The 17,246-nt window shown below is 34.1% G+C and overlaps 1 protein-coding gene across 1 annotated transcript in view; it reads left to right on the top strand.

Annotated features, from left to right (window-relative positions):
- Positions 1-2,031, top strand: part of LOC123529018 (uncharacterized) — a 69,475-nt gene extending 67,444 nt beyond the window's left edge. Inside the window, exon 33 of the mRNA XM_053521550.1 lies at positions 228-2,031. Coding sequence (XP_053377525.1) covers positions 228-286 — 59 coding nt within the window. The 3' untranslated portion in view covers positions 287-2,031. The remainder of the gene's footprint in view (positions 1-227) is intronic.
- Positions 2,032-17,246: the final 15,215 nt, after the last annotated feature.

The raw sequence follows: 17,246 nt of genomic DNA, 5'->3' as shown, positions 1-17,246 counted from the left end.
GCCTTAGATACGATTTTAACTTAAAGAGACGTGTCAGTGGCCTTATTTTCATCGTCTTCTTTAAGATAATTTTCGTTTAGAAGTTCTTTGATTTTGACATTTCAGACGCTTACTAAAAAAATGTCAAGGCATTCATAATCCAATCTTTAGCGTATAAGCATCAAATGTCAGCCTCCCAAACATTTTTTAAAAGTGTAAACAACATATTGATGTTTTTTTTATTGCAGCAACAATAGATGGCATGTTTGAGAGTAACGTTATAAAAATGAAATGGGCAGACGCTTAGAGAAACACACAGTATTTCAATAGAAAGAAAACGAACTGCTAAAAGAGAAAACTTCGTTGTCATTATTTTTATAGTTGAATTTTGTAAATCACGTAGTCTTCATTGAAATTAGATGTTCAGTTTAATCATTGTTCAAAATCTAAAAACAATGCATTAGAATATTTCAAGAATTGTATTGAATGCATATATTTTTAATATTTCAATTCACATATGCACTTACATACGGGCTTGTTTGGTCAATCGAAAGTGTTATAGTTTTAAAAGAAAATAATCTTAAAATAGCTACATTATAAAAAAATTATGAAGAGCAGTTTGAGCATGACGATGGAATCTAGATTGCTGTCTGGAGTCTTGATTTATTGATATTGGTATAACAGGATTTTCACATTAAGCAAACGTTTAAGATCTGAAGAAACGCTGCGTCATAATACAGAACTGTTAGATGGTCATTCCTCTTTGATTGAACAAAAGAAATTGATCAACAGAAAACGTGCTTGTATTTGTGTTATATTAGTCGACTTTTGATATACAGTACACTATAACTGTTGCGTAGGATGCTGCTGCTCTTTCACAAAGCCACCTTGAAGATTATAGAGATTTGGAAATTAAGGGTCTATCTCAATTGTTTGGCAAACAATCGGCGATACCAGTAGTCTTTTGGGTTAATAACGCCAATATATTATCCGTAATTTCAAAATGTGCAGAGACGGTATCATAATTGCACTATTTTATATGACACTTTTTTTTCTTATATAACTACAGAGTTGGTATATTAATGGCCCTGATATGACTGGATAACATATTAAAGAGATGCAAAAAAACCCAAAAAAAAAAACCTTCTCGCAATTAAAAAAATAATACATTCATGAAAGTAACCATTTGTGTTATCTCACTTGGAGTTTACCAATATCTAATATAATTTACTACATGTTTTTGCTATTTCCTATCATTCTTATGCACTTTATCTTTTTCCTATTTTCCGCGCGGGACTTATATAAACAGTTCACAACGCTTTGCAGTTTAAAAAAAATGGAGAAATATTCGGAAGTACATTTGCTTTAATCATTTGAATTAGAAATGAAATCATTTCAGCCCTTATCTGTGCCGTTTTACATAATAGTGCTGTTATAGTGCTGTAGACAATGTTTTCCATGACTTCAAACGAATATATATGTATCTTTTATGTGTATAGTGATTAGAAAACGAATGTTCTTGTTTCCAGTAACTGCTACTGAACTACCTGCCAAAGACTATAAGTCTCTATGATCTACCCGTACCTTTTATTTTTCGAAACGCTTCTCCAAACTTTCTCTTTTTGCAGAGTTATTATTTTTTTCCATGTTTAGACAATTCATTGCAAATAATGATAGTTATTCTTTACAAAAAATAAACTGCTCATTAATTCAATATTTCTTTTTAAAAATAACTTGTTCTTACTCTATTATTTTGAAGAATAACAAAGGCCTACTGGGTCAGGTGGACATTTTGATAATTTTATCTTATTTAATAGCTTTATAACAAACTAAATTTTCATTTAAAACTAACGATTTTCTTTTTTATTAAGTGAAATATCAACATTCGGATTACCCACTCTTGCATAATGGTGGAAGAGTGAAAGATCGATAAATTTGAAAGTCTATAAATCATCGTTATTACTTTACCTGTGATATCTATTGTTATCTTCTTCTCATTATTGCTGATCTGTAATAAATTAAACAATTAGTGAATAAACTTGTTCGTAGTTATCTGTTGGGATTGTTGAATTATGTAATACTTTTAACAGAATTTGTACACGCATTCCGAACTCGGTCATTCAGCCAGTTGAAAATTGAAAAAAACAACAACAACATTGTATTATCGATTACCCTGGAAGTCTATCCATTATCTGCTTTTACAATGCATATGGTTTCCTGAATATAAGATGATATCAACATTACTTGTCTATTTATGCGAACCATGTTGAATAACCTACGAATTAAGAACATCCGAAAAAGCCATTTAATCTAGTTATCTCACATCTGGATTACTGCAATGTCATACTGTATAGTGTAGCTAACGATGAGCTGCGTAAGATGCAACGTATTCAAAACATGACTATTATGTGCAAAACTTGTACCCAACGAGATGAAATTTGACAGTTCCAAACAAGCATTGTATGACTTACATTGGTTGTCGGTGAAAGCAAGGATTGAGTTTAAGATCCTTTCTTTCATGTATAGCTGTCAAATTAGCAGACCACCTATGTATTTAACAAAAATGCTTACAGAGTATGTTCCTAGTAGATAATGTTTGAAATCGTCAGAAAATTCTGAATGTCTATATGTTGTTCCATACAACTAGTGCAAAACATTCAATGATAGAAGTTTCTGTACTATTGGTCCAAAACTGCGGAATGAACTGCCGTTAGCATTACGCAAAAGTGAATCACTTGATACATTCAAACAAAATCTGAAGACACTGTATTTTAGAGACTTTATGACATTGTTTTAAATTTTTGGATAATTGTTTTAAATGCGATAACAGCAGATGTTAGTTTTTTTTTTGTTTTTTGTGAATTTTTACTTTTCATCATTTATAAGGCTTGTTAAATTAAATGTACAACGCCATTGAATATGTCATTGTGTAGAAATAGGCGTTTAATCAAATCAGTTTCAGTTTCAGTTTCAACCAGATTTGAAGATTTTAAATAAAGTAACTTTTTTACAGTATGTATGGTCTTTAACGGTATTTCATTAATGTACCAGTTCCTTTCTATTTTTAACCACATCTTCCAGAGTTGCACCGCGGGGCGGGGCGAATCGGCGTCAAACTCACAGTGTCTGCTCAACATACATTGAAATAAAATCTATAAGTCTATAGGTAGTTTATAATAATACAAAGTTATTTGTTAGATGCACTTTTCTTTCATACTATAAAATTATTGCTTTGAAACTTTGTAATTTTCTATCATCATGAGATGAGAATATTAGGTCAAGACCCATAACTCTCCCATGCATTTTAATAGAATTATAGCCACTGTTGTTCTATTAGTAGTAAAAGAATCATTTTGTCATGTTCAAGGTTAATGTGACTAAACTTTGCAATTTCCACTGTTTTTGCGCTTGAAATACCTGGTTTTATGATTTTAGTGGAGTTTTCACGTCTGTTTTTCCATTTATGACCAAATCTATTAAGCTTCTGGTACATTTATACTTGACTTAACAAAAGCCGACAAAACTATCACGTTTTACCAAGAAAACTACTTGCTTGTTCTCAGTCATGGGAATGACGAAACAGTTTATCAAGTCAGTTTTTAGTATGACCATATTCTTGTTCTTATCATTTAAATTCGAATAATGAAGCTGAAAACATAAAGAAATTAGTCAATTTTACGAGATCATTCGCTGGTCTTCTATCCTTGAATTCATATCATCAGCTGACGATGACTGCACTCTATCAGTTTCACATATGTGTTTACAACCAGTAACACCGGCGCGTGAAGCTGCTGAAATGACGCATTTGTAATGACGCAGATCATTTGCGCAAATAGAAATAGATACTTATAATTTATAATTTCTCATGGTAATAATCGTTTGAAATCGAACCATGCATTTGAATATATAATGAATTAGGTTGACCATTTGTGCTTCTCATTCAAAGAATAAAACATATCAAACAATACATTTGATCGGGCTTCCACAACCATGAGAAATGATACGAAACAATGCATTTTGGCAGTCTTCCGCAAAGACCGTATGTTCGCACATGTAATTTGGCATCGAAACACCAACTTCAAGGAACAATGCATTTGTTCACGAAGGCCATTTTAGCGTCCTCATCTTTTGAAACAGAATCTTGAGAATGATAGTTATTTAAGGATTATTTGCAGGTGCTCATCGCTTGAAGATATGGTTAGGTTTTAACGTTCTCAAATTTGATAAATGACTTTGCTTGCCTTGTGTGTAACAAGAGGTTTAAAAGTAATTTTTCTGCATGGCGCTTTCTGGCTAAATGATGACCGCATGTGATACTTTTCGGACTACGCTATCACAAGCTGCAGAAGGTATTCAAAAATATACAGCACGTTGTCTCTTAGCTTTTAGAGAAATACTTTAAAATTCTTCTTAATATGGTGTTATACTTCCAGAATACCATGGGATGTAATGTCTCAAACACCATTTCAAAATCAAATATACAAATAATTCAGAAAGCTGTTAGAATTTATTACAACAAAATGTAATGCAGTTAATACACTTTAGATATCTTATCGTGTGAAAGACTCCCTGGTTCTTTAAGAATGAATTTCCGAAACGTAATGCATATTGGCGAATTGCATGTGGTTTAACAGGACAGTTACACTTTCTTGTCGGCTTTGTGTAGTTTTCTTTTCTTTTGGTGTTTTACGCTTCTATTATTACCGTAATGGATCTTTGTTCTTATTTTCTTTTATATAATAATAATATTTGTTAACCCTTCTCCCTTCCCAATCCCCAACCAATGTTTCCTCACTCAAACATTATCAGTTTGTAAGTAAAGGTGTATAGTTTGTAGACTGGTTCCAATCATACACTGAGTTAAGGAGTGCTTAATTTAGTCATTTTAATCTGGTTAAAAGAACGTCAACAAGACCACCTGCTAAGGAAAGGGGTGTGCTAAGCAGTGCGTCAATACAACCAAACTCTAAACAACGTCAATTCGACCAATCCCTGTTGAAGGAGTATACCGAGCAGAGCATCAAAAAGTGATTAACGCAAACTACTTAAATATACACGTGGGTAATACAAAAAACAAAAGCGGCTTGGACACAAAGAATGTCATCCTCGTCGTCTCTTCATAAGGTTATTTTTTCTTTTGAATTCGTTATTACCCTCTGGTGTCGTCGGCGCTCTATTAGACATTCTAAACCGCTTACATTCAATGCAAGCCACAGCGTGCGACCTGGTAAAGGCTTCGGAGCAAGCATTTACATTTCAATATGTTGTATGTGAGAAAAGAGGTAGATATGAGTACTTTGATGAAATGTGGCAGTAAGCAGTAGGTCTAGCAGATCAGCAGAACGTACCAGTCTCCCGTCCGGGAGTGGCTGCTGGACAGACTCAAAGGAATAATTTAGCTGACGATACAGTTAAGGATTACTCATGGTTCTGGAGGCTAAACTTACACATTTCCTTTAGGAAACATCTACTCACCCAGTTAGAAGACTATGAAAAGTTAAACTCATAGATAACTGGCTCACAAATATAAATTAACGAGAGATATATGCTGCTATGTGTTTTTTCTTTCAGAAGTGCGTTTGGTCCAGCTGATCATGAAATTATAATCGAAACATTAAATTATTATATAAGTCCTAATCCATTGCTTCTTTTCATTTCTTATTTAAATGAACGGTTTCAATGAGTGGTTGCTAATAATGAAATGTCAAATTAAAATTTAGTTCAAGCAGGTTTTCCCAAGGCTGTATTTTTTGGACCTGTACTTTTCTTACTTTTTCTAAATGACTTATCACTTTCTATGAATAACTGTGATACAGACAGATAAGGTTACAACTATACACAGTCAAAATATAAAGATCATACAAATGTCGAAACAAATTTACAGAATAGTGCATATGAATTTAAAAAAATGGTGCAGTAAAAACAATATGGTGAATATGTAGATAAATCACCAGCCTTGAGTTTAGATACTAAACAAAAAACAAAACACAATAGCATCACAAGTTGATATTTTCATATGATGATGAAATACTACTACATATAGAAACCCAGAAACTGTAAGGAAACCACTAAAATTGGAATTAACAGATAGATCAACTGCGCATCAATGTTTTCAACTCAAATTGCTCTCTTTTTATTTTCCAACAGAATCTTTAACTGTGTCCTGTAGTTCAAACATTCGTCTTCTGTTTGATTATAGCTGTGTCGTTTGGGGCGGTACATCTGCCTACAACATAGACAGATTGTTTTAACTTCAAAAACGTGCTGCTCGGATACTCCTTAAAGCTGACATTATGACACCCTCGGTGGATATGTTCAGGGACTTGGGATGGCTGTCAATCACTAAACGAATGACCTATCACAAATGCCTACTAACTTATATATCACTTAATAATATGACACTGTAATACATTAATAAATTGATCACAAATATTTCCTATTCTTACAAGAGAAGCCTCAGATCGGTCACAAAAAAAACATCTCAAAATTTCTAGACCAAAACAGCATTATATGATAGGTCATTCTCAGTCGGTGGTCCAAAGATGTAGAATGGACCTCCTAAGAAATCAGAAATCGTGAAACTCTAAGTCAGTTTAAAAAACATTTTAACTGTATCTTTTAAATGATGCTATGTGAGCAATCTCTCTTTTATTCTATTGATCTACTCTAGTTCCCGAAATTTAATTTACATGTTCTCCATACTTGCTGGTACAGGCTCCATGGGTATTGTAAAGTGTAGTATTTTTTAAATGATAAGTGATGGCACCATTAACCGGGGGTTTAAACCTCTATGTGCAGCCCATCTGGGCGTACCACGTAAGGCTTTAAGCACTGGTATCCGGCAATAGGGGTAAGGTTGCTATTATAATTGTTCCTTTTCTTATTTCTTGATTTGTGCATTCCATTTCTCTGACCACCACCATCCACAATATCATTCATGATGTATACCCTTATTCTTCCCATTCATGAGTTCATAGACATTGTAAGTTCCATGAACATTTATCAGTCTTACCTACATTAAATTTTATAAAAAATATATTCATTATTTTTCACACATTTTCTTTTGGTCATTTCTCACTTAATTGCACGTTTCATTTCATTCTCGTCTTATCTGTTTCAGTTGAGTGTAATTCGTATGAAAATTTTGCCATAACATATATTTTTTTAATTATTTTTTATTTATTTTTTTCTTTCTTATTTACTTTTTCTCTCTTTATGTCTTATCACAAAGTGTAATAGTCTAAAAGTTTTCACTTTTTATATGATGTGGTGTTATCTTTTCTTTTAGTCTACTTCTATTATTACATGTCTTTAATTTAATATCGATGTGACTTTAAATCCGATAAAAAAGTATTTGGTCATTTGTAAACGTCCCGCTTAGCGAGGTTACGACCCTGCTGCTAGGGGCACGCCGAATGTTTGGTGTTAAACCTCTTTACATTGGACGATACGCTTTTCTTTCGACTGGGGCTGAACTGCTTTGTTTTGAGATTGCATTCATATGGCGGGGATTACTTTTATTTACAACGCCCTGTAATTTTGGAAAATGTTGAGGTTTGATGCAACATAAATAGGTTCAAAATTCAATTGACCGTTTCTATGTCGTACCCCACTGTATTCCATCATTCGGATGTTTTGACCTCTTTGTCTGAAAGTTTTACTTTGTTTATTCATTTCTGTGTTTAAGTTAAAAATGCATCATTACATCATCTGCTTTAGAGATTCGATCTATGGGTATTTAAACTTTTACATTTTTGTCCTTGTATCTATATTATAGAAAGTAGTTAATGATAATCTAAACATGCCCTCGCAATGCAATGGTCACTTTAAACAGTTTTTAGTTTGCGAATTAGATCATTAGTACACAAGTTATATAATTCATACAAGTACATGGTAAGTACGCACCAACGTTACATATTTACAGCTTCTCATCCAGGACTACTATAATGTATGGTCTAGTACAGTAGTAGAGCAATGTGATGATTATTTGTTCATATGTTTAAGATAACGTTTCATATAGGTTTAACGCTGTTGACCGTATAATTTATATTTGCATAATAGAAGAACAAAATATGAAAGAAAGAACCACAAAAAAATTGTTTTCAGTGTTTTAGTCAGCCCCAGTACTCGTCGAGGCCGCCAATCCCAGGTCATGTCAGCATCAATATATGCCTGAACGGCGCCGTTGTTTTTATGTTGACATGTTGATTAGCACAATTCAGACGGTTGATATGCCACTATAATGTCCTCCCTACCTAACCAAAATAACAGCAGAATCTGTGTTTGATTTTGTTCATGTGATGAAATGTAAAGTGGTTGTTCTTCCTAAAGACGAAGACAAAAAGTGAGCGTTTTTATCACAATAAACATGTTATAAACGTTTCATGCATACTGTTTTTTGTTGATTTGTCCAAGGCGGTACCCTAATGCGTTCCTTTATGTCTTTGTGTTGTTCTTATTGTGTATTTGTTTTACTTTGTATATGCTGTATGTGTATATATATTATTCACACATAAAATGTATAAACAGTATATACATGCACTACTGAGTTTTAGTTGTTGAAGGTTTGTTCTTGAAGCGTGACTATTACTATCAGGTCTTTGTCCTTGTTTTTTTTTGCTGACTTTTTTGCCGTTTGCATTGCTGCGTTAAACATATGTAAAGAACATAGACAAGAACACTTTTAAACACAAGAAAAAATGAAAGTAGAATTACAACCTTCAAACAGTAAATTTTGTTACGATTGCTTGGTTGAAATTTTGCTCTTGATTGGCGAACCTGATCCACTATGTTGGTAGACGTTACACAGAAATAATGTAAAAAGTTCTATCAATACATCTTTATGCGATTTTCGGATAGCAATATCTGAAAATCAGTCAACAAATTTACAGTCTGTTGCTATTCATTATAACAATAAAGAAAATCAGCAACTATTTCTGATTTGAACTAAAGCAAAAGTTTTTTTTTCTAAATCGAATACGTATTCCACATGAGCGTAAGCACATCTGCGCAAGTTGAATGTTGAAAATAGAATAATTTAGCGTTTATGAAATGGTAAAATTGTTCTTTTCGGTTGCCTGTTATAACGTATACTTTACAAATCACACCGCGTATATGATATATGTGATTCATGCTCAGATCAATCCCACATAAATAAAATTATCATGCCAAACTTTAAAAAATGCATTTTTACCCTTTATTCAACAATAAACTGTAACATTTATAAATTATATCCATCTTCATTGTTTTCTCTGAACATATTTTGTCTGGTGACAATTCATTTGTAAAAATTATTTTTAAATTCTTACTTTCGGAACCTGCAAACCTTATGCAATGACATCAACCACCGTAGAAACGGATCGCCGCTATTCTGGATGCCATCTTGAGAAAATGTGATTTTGCAATTAGCTTTAGCATAATTATCAGTAGTTTCTCAATATAGAGGGTGGGGTTAAGCTATTCAAAATAGCCATTATCTTTTGTATTACCTGCTGGGCAATGTATTTCAACTTTTAGAGCCCGTGGTACTGGCTATAGAATTGTGCATGCACGCTTGCTTGACTGAACAAGAAACCCAAATACCATACCAATTTGTTACTATTTTTTGTTGTTGTTGTTTTGTTTTGTTTTGTTTAGCCAAGTTTTCTTTAGGGCGATATACATTACTTATATTGTAATAGTTGTAATGCTAATGCTAATTGTTGTATGTTAAATAGAGAATATTAGGCTACTGTCTTATAAACTTAAATTTATTAAGTGAGTAGAAGAAAATATAAAAGTCGAGGCTCTAGCCGAGACATATATTGTTTCGTAGACGAACTTAATAAATTTAAATTTACAAGACAGTAACATAATGTTCTATTTATCCTACCTTCTGATCTAAAATCATTTTTAATTAAAATTAAAACTTTACCACCAACTAGATCAGAATCTGCCTTGCACAGAAATCAAAAAATTAATACGCCCTCCAAATTACATAAATAGGTCTTTAAAATCCCAAATATTATAAAATAAAACCTGAAAAACAAAGGCTTTGTTTTGTTTTGTACCCGACCTCTTTGTTCTTCTGAACATGAATGAATAATTCTAATTTCCTGCAAAGTGAAGTTTTATCCGAAGTTCAGTTGCAAGTCGGATACCCATTCTCACCAAGCAAACGTTAGACGTGACTTATATGAAATATTAAAAACTCTGGCGAAATCCTGGATAAGTTTAAAATTAATAATTACAAGGTATCTACAGTCAGTACATACGATTTTTCTACTTTGTATACCACTTTACCACATAATTTAATAAATGACAAACTAACTGCTCTAATTCAAAAGACTTTTGTCAGGGAGAATGCTACATTTCTCGCTTGCAATTTTAATAAAGTTTTTTTTACTAGCAGTATTATTAAACATTATACAATGTGGACCTGTGACGAAGTTTGTAAAGCCCTTTCCTTTTTACTGAACAACATTTACATCAGGTTTGGGAATGCAGTTTTTAGACAAGTAAATGGTATTCCCATGGGAACAAATTGTGCACCCCTTGTCGCAGATTTGTTTTCATATTGTTATGAAAGAGACTTTATGTTGAGCCTTTCTCCATATACGCAGGCAGACATTATAACAGCATTTAATAATTTTAATAATACGTCACGCTATCTGGATGATATTCTTAATAAGTTAATATGGATAATCCGTTTTTAGGTCGATTGGTGGATACTATTTATCCTAAGGAGCTTCAGTTAAAGACACTGATTCTGTTATGCAAGGTATGTGGCCTATGGTCCGCGTATTGACAGTAAGAGTCAATATACAAGACTGGACGATTGATAGATTTGCTTCTGTTTATCATATTAAGCTACTGTATAGCTACTGTGCAGTGCATAGATTGCATGTGATATTTTTTCACCTTTATAGCAAACCAGTTCTCACTTTTGTAACAAGTTTAGAAAGCCTGATTAAAAGTGATAAAATACAACAACATATTTATTTTTCAATTAATCAAGCTTTATAAACAATTATATCTCATTATTGCTTGATTTTTATAAAAAGAATGAATAAATAAAGAAAATGCATTCAGGCGCCTTTTTAAAAATAATGAATAATTCATGTATAAATAAATCATGTGTATTTGAACAATGATATCTGTTTATTGCTGGATTTTTTCATGAAGGTCCATATACTTTTTTTATTTATTGAAAATGCAACCCAGCGCTTCTTTAATTTCTAATAAAATCCAGCAATATTCAATTTTTCTGTATTTATTTTGTTACTTAGATAAAAAAAAGATCATAATTAATTAATAAATGAAAAAATGCTTGTCATTTCTCTTATTGAGTTTTAAATAATTATTTCATTTTTCATTAAATAAAGGTGAGAGTTTTCTAAAATGTGAACAATTGTACTGATGAATTAAAATAGTGATCTTACAATAAAATAAGTTTGTGTATAATCTGAAAAAAGCTGCATTTCAATCAGTGAAATGTATAGCACTAGAAATAACCAATTTACATATCAATAAAATTTATGATCCTCTGACATGGACTACATGTCAAGTCTAAAGGGGTTTTATGGACCCTTATCAGACTGGACCAGACAGGATCCTGTTTATTGGGGATTAAAGTGTCTGGCTTTTGGGGGGGGGGTCACTTATATAGGAGAGTTTCTTTGTCTTTAATTAAAACTAACAATTCGGATACTGATGCTTCATTTTTAGATTTACATCTCTCTATTTATGACAATTTTATACATACCAAAATTTATGACAAGATGGATGATTTTAGTATTGTAAATTTTCCTCATTTGGATGGGGATGTACCTCAGGCTACATCTTATGGGGTATACATTTCTCAATTAATTCGGTTTGCCAGAGCGTGTAGTCATGTCAAGGATTTCAATGAACGTCATCAATATATTACATGTAAACTTCTTCAGCAAGGCTACCGTTCTTAAAAAAATTGCGTAAATATTTTGCTAAATTTTACTATCGTAATCCTGATTTTGTTTTAATATTCAATAGTAATTTAAAGACACTTCTGCGACAAGGTATTTCAAAACCCGTATTTTATTGGGATGTGGTTTACAAACTTCGTAAGATCTTGGGTCATGGTAATTTTCCAACTGTATTTGGTAACATTATAAAACGTTTTATTAAAAGAGGTTACGACCCAACTGTTTTGAGACATACCGCATGTTTAGTGTTCAACCCGTTTACAGTTGGACACTACGCTTCCCTCTTTGTTTGTGTCTGACGGAAGAGAGGGGGGGGGGGGGGGGGGGGGGGGACTCTATGATAAGCAGTTTTTAAATCCCACCAGGACTGAACTGTTTTGATATCTATCTTCTGGCCTGTTTCGTCGGGCCCTTAAGGGTGTTTCTCTTGTTACTCTGTCTTCTGCAAAGGCATTGAGTACATACGTTTTTGGTTCTTACGGTTTGCTTTTTATATATTTATACAGGAGCATTTTTGTGTTTTACATGCCATTCCTTTTTGTTTCCATAACGTGTGTTAGAGATTCACCTGGCGGGGATTACTTTTATTTACACTGCCCCGTGTCTTTGGAACATGGTGGGGGTTAGAGTGAGGTTGGGGGCGCACTATAAAGCGTTTTAATCTCCCCAGTGGTGTTTTTGCCACTGACCGTTCCAAGGCGGTGCCCCACTGTGTTCCTTTATTTGTTCGTTTTGTCCTCATATGTTTCCTTTGTATGCGTGTGTGTGTGTGTCTGCAGTGTGCACGTCTGCGTGCTGTGGGTTTCGTTTTGGGGAGGCTGCATTTTTGGACCATGGCATTCCCTGTTTGATATTTGTTCTTGTTTTTTTGTACAAACGCCATATCGCCGCTTGACAGAAAAAATTGGCAAACCGATTCCTCGATGATTTTATTCAATAACATTCCATTCCAGATGCAATATATTCCTTGATTTAAGTGCAGAAAGCTAAAATCCTGAACAAGCGCTATACATAAGTCATTTTCCATTTCTCCGAGCGTTTCCGTTGTAGTAATTGCAAATACGGTAGGCATACACTATACATTAGTGACATGGTCCCACGTACCTAATAAAAACGCGTTTATAAAAATAATTGCATAAATATGTCTTTTAGCAGTTATTCTCAAAAACAAGATGGCGACGTTTTAAAAAAATCAAAAAAGTAGTCCGCCAAGCTTTATCAAGTCATTGGCCTGATAAAGCAAAAGTTATCATACCCCTTGATTTTTGCCTTTATTTTGCATGAAGGTAGGATAAATGCTAATATTATAATGTCTTTAATGTGGGATTATAAACCTTGTTACTGTTCTAGAACTTTCATCGGTGTGTGCATATACATGTATTTGCAATTCTTATCCGAACGAATGTGTACGTAGGAACCCATTTTTCAACTTACCGAGTTCTTTTAGTTCAAGCAATAGACGGATTTTTTTAAAAAATGCTAATAAAATCTATAAGAAGGTCCCTCAAAACAATAAAAATACAACCAAGCAATATAACAGCAGGCTCGGTTTGACTGAGTCTGTTCATAAGGGTTTATGAAAAGTGTAACACCGCTCACGCCCCCTAGCACCGGTTTGAGCGGAACTCTAATACAATGTATGCCCATGATACCAGTTGACCAGAAACTATTATAGCACTGAATCCAAGTAAGGGCACAAAACTCTTGTGATAGCAAATAGAATATATAAGAAGATCAACAAGTTGTTATGCCGAATATAAAATTCATTATTCGGAAATGGTATAAAGAAAAGCTTCAATTTACAGTCGAATAAACAGCCATATTGTCTGTTTGGCATACCTCAATGGCAAACAGTGAATAGTATAACACCGCAAGAATTGTAACTTTCATACGTATCGGATCAAAACGCGACGTAAGATTCTGAGTCACAATGATTTTTCTTTTGTATTCAGAAAAGATGTTATTACCATACGGTTTTTGACACACATCGCATGTTTGCTGTTATGCTGTTATGCCGTTTTATAGTTGTACACTACGCTTTCCGATTTGATACTGACGGAAATACGTGAAAGACTCAATGATGCAAAGTTCTATATGCACACTTAATAAACTGAAATATTTGATATTTGTCTTCTGTTCTGTAATATAAGAGTCCTAAATGATGTGTCTCTTGTGGCTGTACCTTCGATTATTGTTTTATATACTTTATTTTTATAAATATTTTCGGGAGCGTTTTTGTAGTTTATATAGCGTGTTCCCAATCCGTGACTCTAGTTGTCTCACCAGGCTGAAATGAAATACTGTGAAATCATTTAAATTCGCTGGCATGAAATTTCGCGCAAACGTGAAGAAGCGCTGTTTCGCGCGGGCTTTTATTCGCGCATTTCAATTTTAGAAAGGAAACAATATAGTAAAAAAATAATAATAGCGCGGTCTTAAATTCGCGCATCGGTCCTAGCGCGAAATACGCGAAAATTCGTCCTACGCGAATAAAAATGATTTCACAGAAAAAGTTATAATTACTGCGCTATCACAGGCTGCAGAAGGTCGCCGTCGGTCTTAATTTCCTTACTTTGTTTTTGTAATTTATGAACATATTCATTATAGTAACGTCCATAATTACTCTTACACATGTATGTAGCTTTTCGTTTTTCTTAATTGCGTTTTTACGCGGCTATTAGTAACCGTATTGGATATTTGTTTTTATTTTCTTTTTACATGCTAACAATGTTTTGACTCTTCCCCTTCCCACTCCCTAACCGATATTTTATTACACAGATATTATCAGTTTTCATAAAGTTAAAGGGTGTAGTTTGTAAACGTTTCGATTTCACACTGGGTATAGGAGTACAGAAGAGTCATTTGAAGTCAATAAGGTCTCCTGCTAAGAAAAGGGGTGAGCTAGGCAGAGCGTCAATACGACCAGTCCCTTACTGAAGTTTAAACAGCACCAATACGACCAAACCCTAATAGAAGGATTATCCCGAGCAGAGCGTAAACAAGGGATTAACGTCCACTAAGCAAATATGCACGTGGGTAATATAAAAATGGCTTGTGCAGAAAAACAATGACTTCTTCACTGTCTCTTCAGAACGTTATTTAACCTTCCGATTTCGTTATTGTCCTCTGGTATCGCCAACGCACCATTAGACATTCTAACACACACACACACTCTCTCTCTCATTCAATGGGAGACCCAACGTGCGACTTGGTAAAGGATTCGGAGCACGCATTAGCGTTTCAATGTTGTATGAGAGAAGAGAAATAGACATGAGTACTTATATGAAAAGTAGCAGAAAGCGGTAGGTCTAGCAGATCAACAGAACGTACCAGTCCGAGAGTGGCTGATAGACAAACTCAAAGGAATAACATAGCTGCCGATACAAGTAAACCCTAGGATTTTGTATAAAAGGAAGTGGGAGGAGCCTAATTTCAAATAATGGCTGTTGTTTTTCGAAATGGACATTCTTCAGACACATTTAAGTTACATGGGTTTAAAAATCTATTATGTACAAATACATGTATGATTTTGGTTTTTATTTTTGTTATTTGAACTGTTAGCTACAGGAATTTACCAGTAAAAATGATAATATGTGAATTTGATGTAAACTTTAATCAGGGCTGTTATATTTCGATCTTTTCAGATCGTTCAGCACGACTTTTATGTCGTATTATTGGTACTGTTTAGTTTTTCAGCTTGAACATTTCGGCCTGGGTGGTTCCAATACTCTCGCTTTCATAACTTTGAGTATTGTATAATCACCCCTTGGATATGGTGCCTGCTTTTTAACTTTGTCTTTTGGCAGTTGCTGTGATATGCAGGCTCCATAACCTCAGATCCGCTTTCTGAATAACAGCTTTTTTTCAGTTCTGCCCATTGTTTTCTCGTTTAGAGCAACCCCATTATTTTAACTGGGGACATACGCTTCTTTTCATGGAATTACATGCAAGTGTATCATTGAAGGTTCCATGTGCACCGCCGTATGCATACATCTGTGGATGTCTCTAAATTGTTTTTGTTTTTTTGTACTTGTAGCATGTGTAAATGTTGAGTTCTGCTCAACCGTGGACGGTAGCATGTATTTCCACTCAATCAAACCGAGTCTGCAACATTTTAATTTTTGTCGTGTTGAGCGAGTTGTGGAGTTGCCACATTTTCTATTTGACCCTAGTCACATGGTTTAAACACGACCCATGTGCCTGGAAGTGTTATATCCGCTTGAGTGTTAGATGTTAGCAGACTGACATACCTGTGGTTCGTTTATCAATGGAATCTTATGAGTGATGATCACTGACCTTGACTGACGTCTGCTTTATTTTATCTGTTTATAATACATGTATTACAACAATGATGGTACACATGATTATATTTCACTTGAGTAAAATTCCTTTTTGTAGAAGTAATATTATTTATCAGTTACAGCAGTGACACAGTGTCATGTACAAATATATAATTATTATACTTTTCTGAAGTCTTTTACGAAGCCTACCACCACATGTCCTATGACCTTAGGAATGCCGGCACAGTTTTATGCAGACAACACAGAAAATGACGTCAGACGACCTCCAGCTTTTTTCAGAAGTAAAGAAAATGAAAGTAAGCAGGCTAAACTTGAAAACGAAAGTCGCATTTGCATTGGTCTATAGTCAGGGGTCACGCGCAGGGATTACCCCGTCTAAATGTATGCGCGTCGACATTTTTTTTGTTTACTAATGGGGGAGTCAGTTTTCAGCACTTTCTAACGATCTGGAAAAAAACCTGGGTTTTAGCACGACATGTCAGCTTTTCATCTACGAAACAATATTTGAACTCGGAATAAACACAAATCCCACAGGGGTCCGTAACGGAGCAAGGGTATATGGAGATTTTTGGAACTTCGTCAAATCGTTCAAAAGGTCCCTTTTGATGTTGTCTGAAAGTGTCATTATATGCCTCGGATGTACGATAATTCCGTATTTGAGAGCTGCAGACCTAGACATTTGAGAAATATTTTCAAAATGAATTTCGTGTCATGAATGTTGATTCTGCGGAAGCGTGAAAGGGCCATCAGACGCTAGTACGTTTTACTACGTTACGGTAGCGGAAAGGATATAAGATTGATTTTTGTGTGTTTGGATACAGATTTATGACTACATTACGAGTACAGTGTGACAAAATCTCAAATACTGCCCAAACAGTTTCATCTTCCTCCCGACCTAAAACTCCTGCTTTATTACGTTGATATTCATAAAGCATCAAACTCTGATGACAATTTAAAAAAAAAATATGTCGTTTTTTTCGGAGAGTAGAATTACATGGGTTAGAATTAGCACCAGGTCCAAGCC

This window comes from Mercenaria mercenaria, chromosome 13 (assembly GCF_021730395.1).
Source record: "Mercenaria mercenaria strain notata chromosome 13, MADL_Memer_1, whole genome shotgun sequence".
Taxonomy (NCBI): Eukaryota; Metazoa; Mollusca; class Bivalvia; order Venerida; family Veneridae; genus Mercenaria; species Mercenaria mercenaria.
Note: the sequence above shows the minus strand (reverse complement) of the source record. Positions and strands in the feature narration are given on the sequence as shown.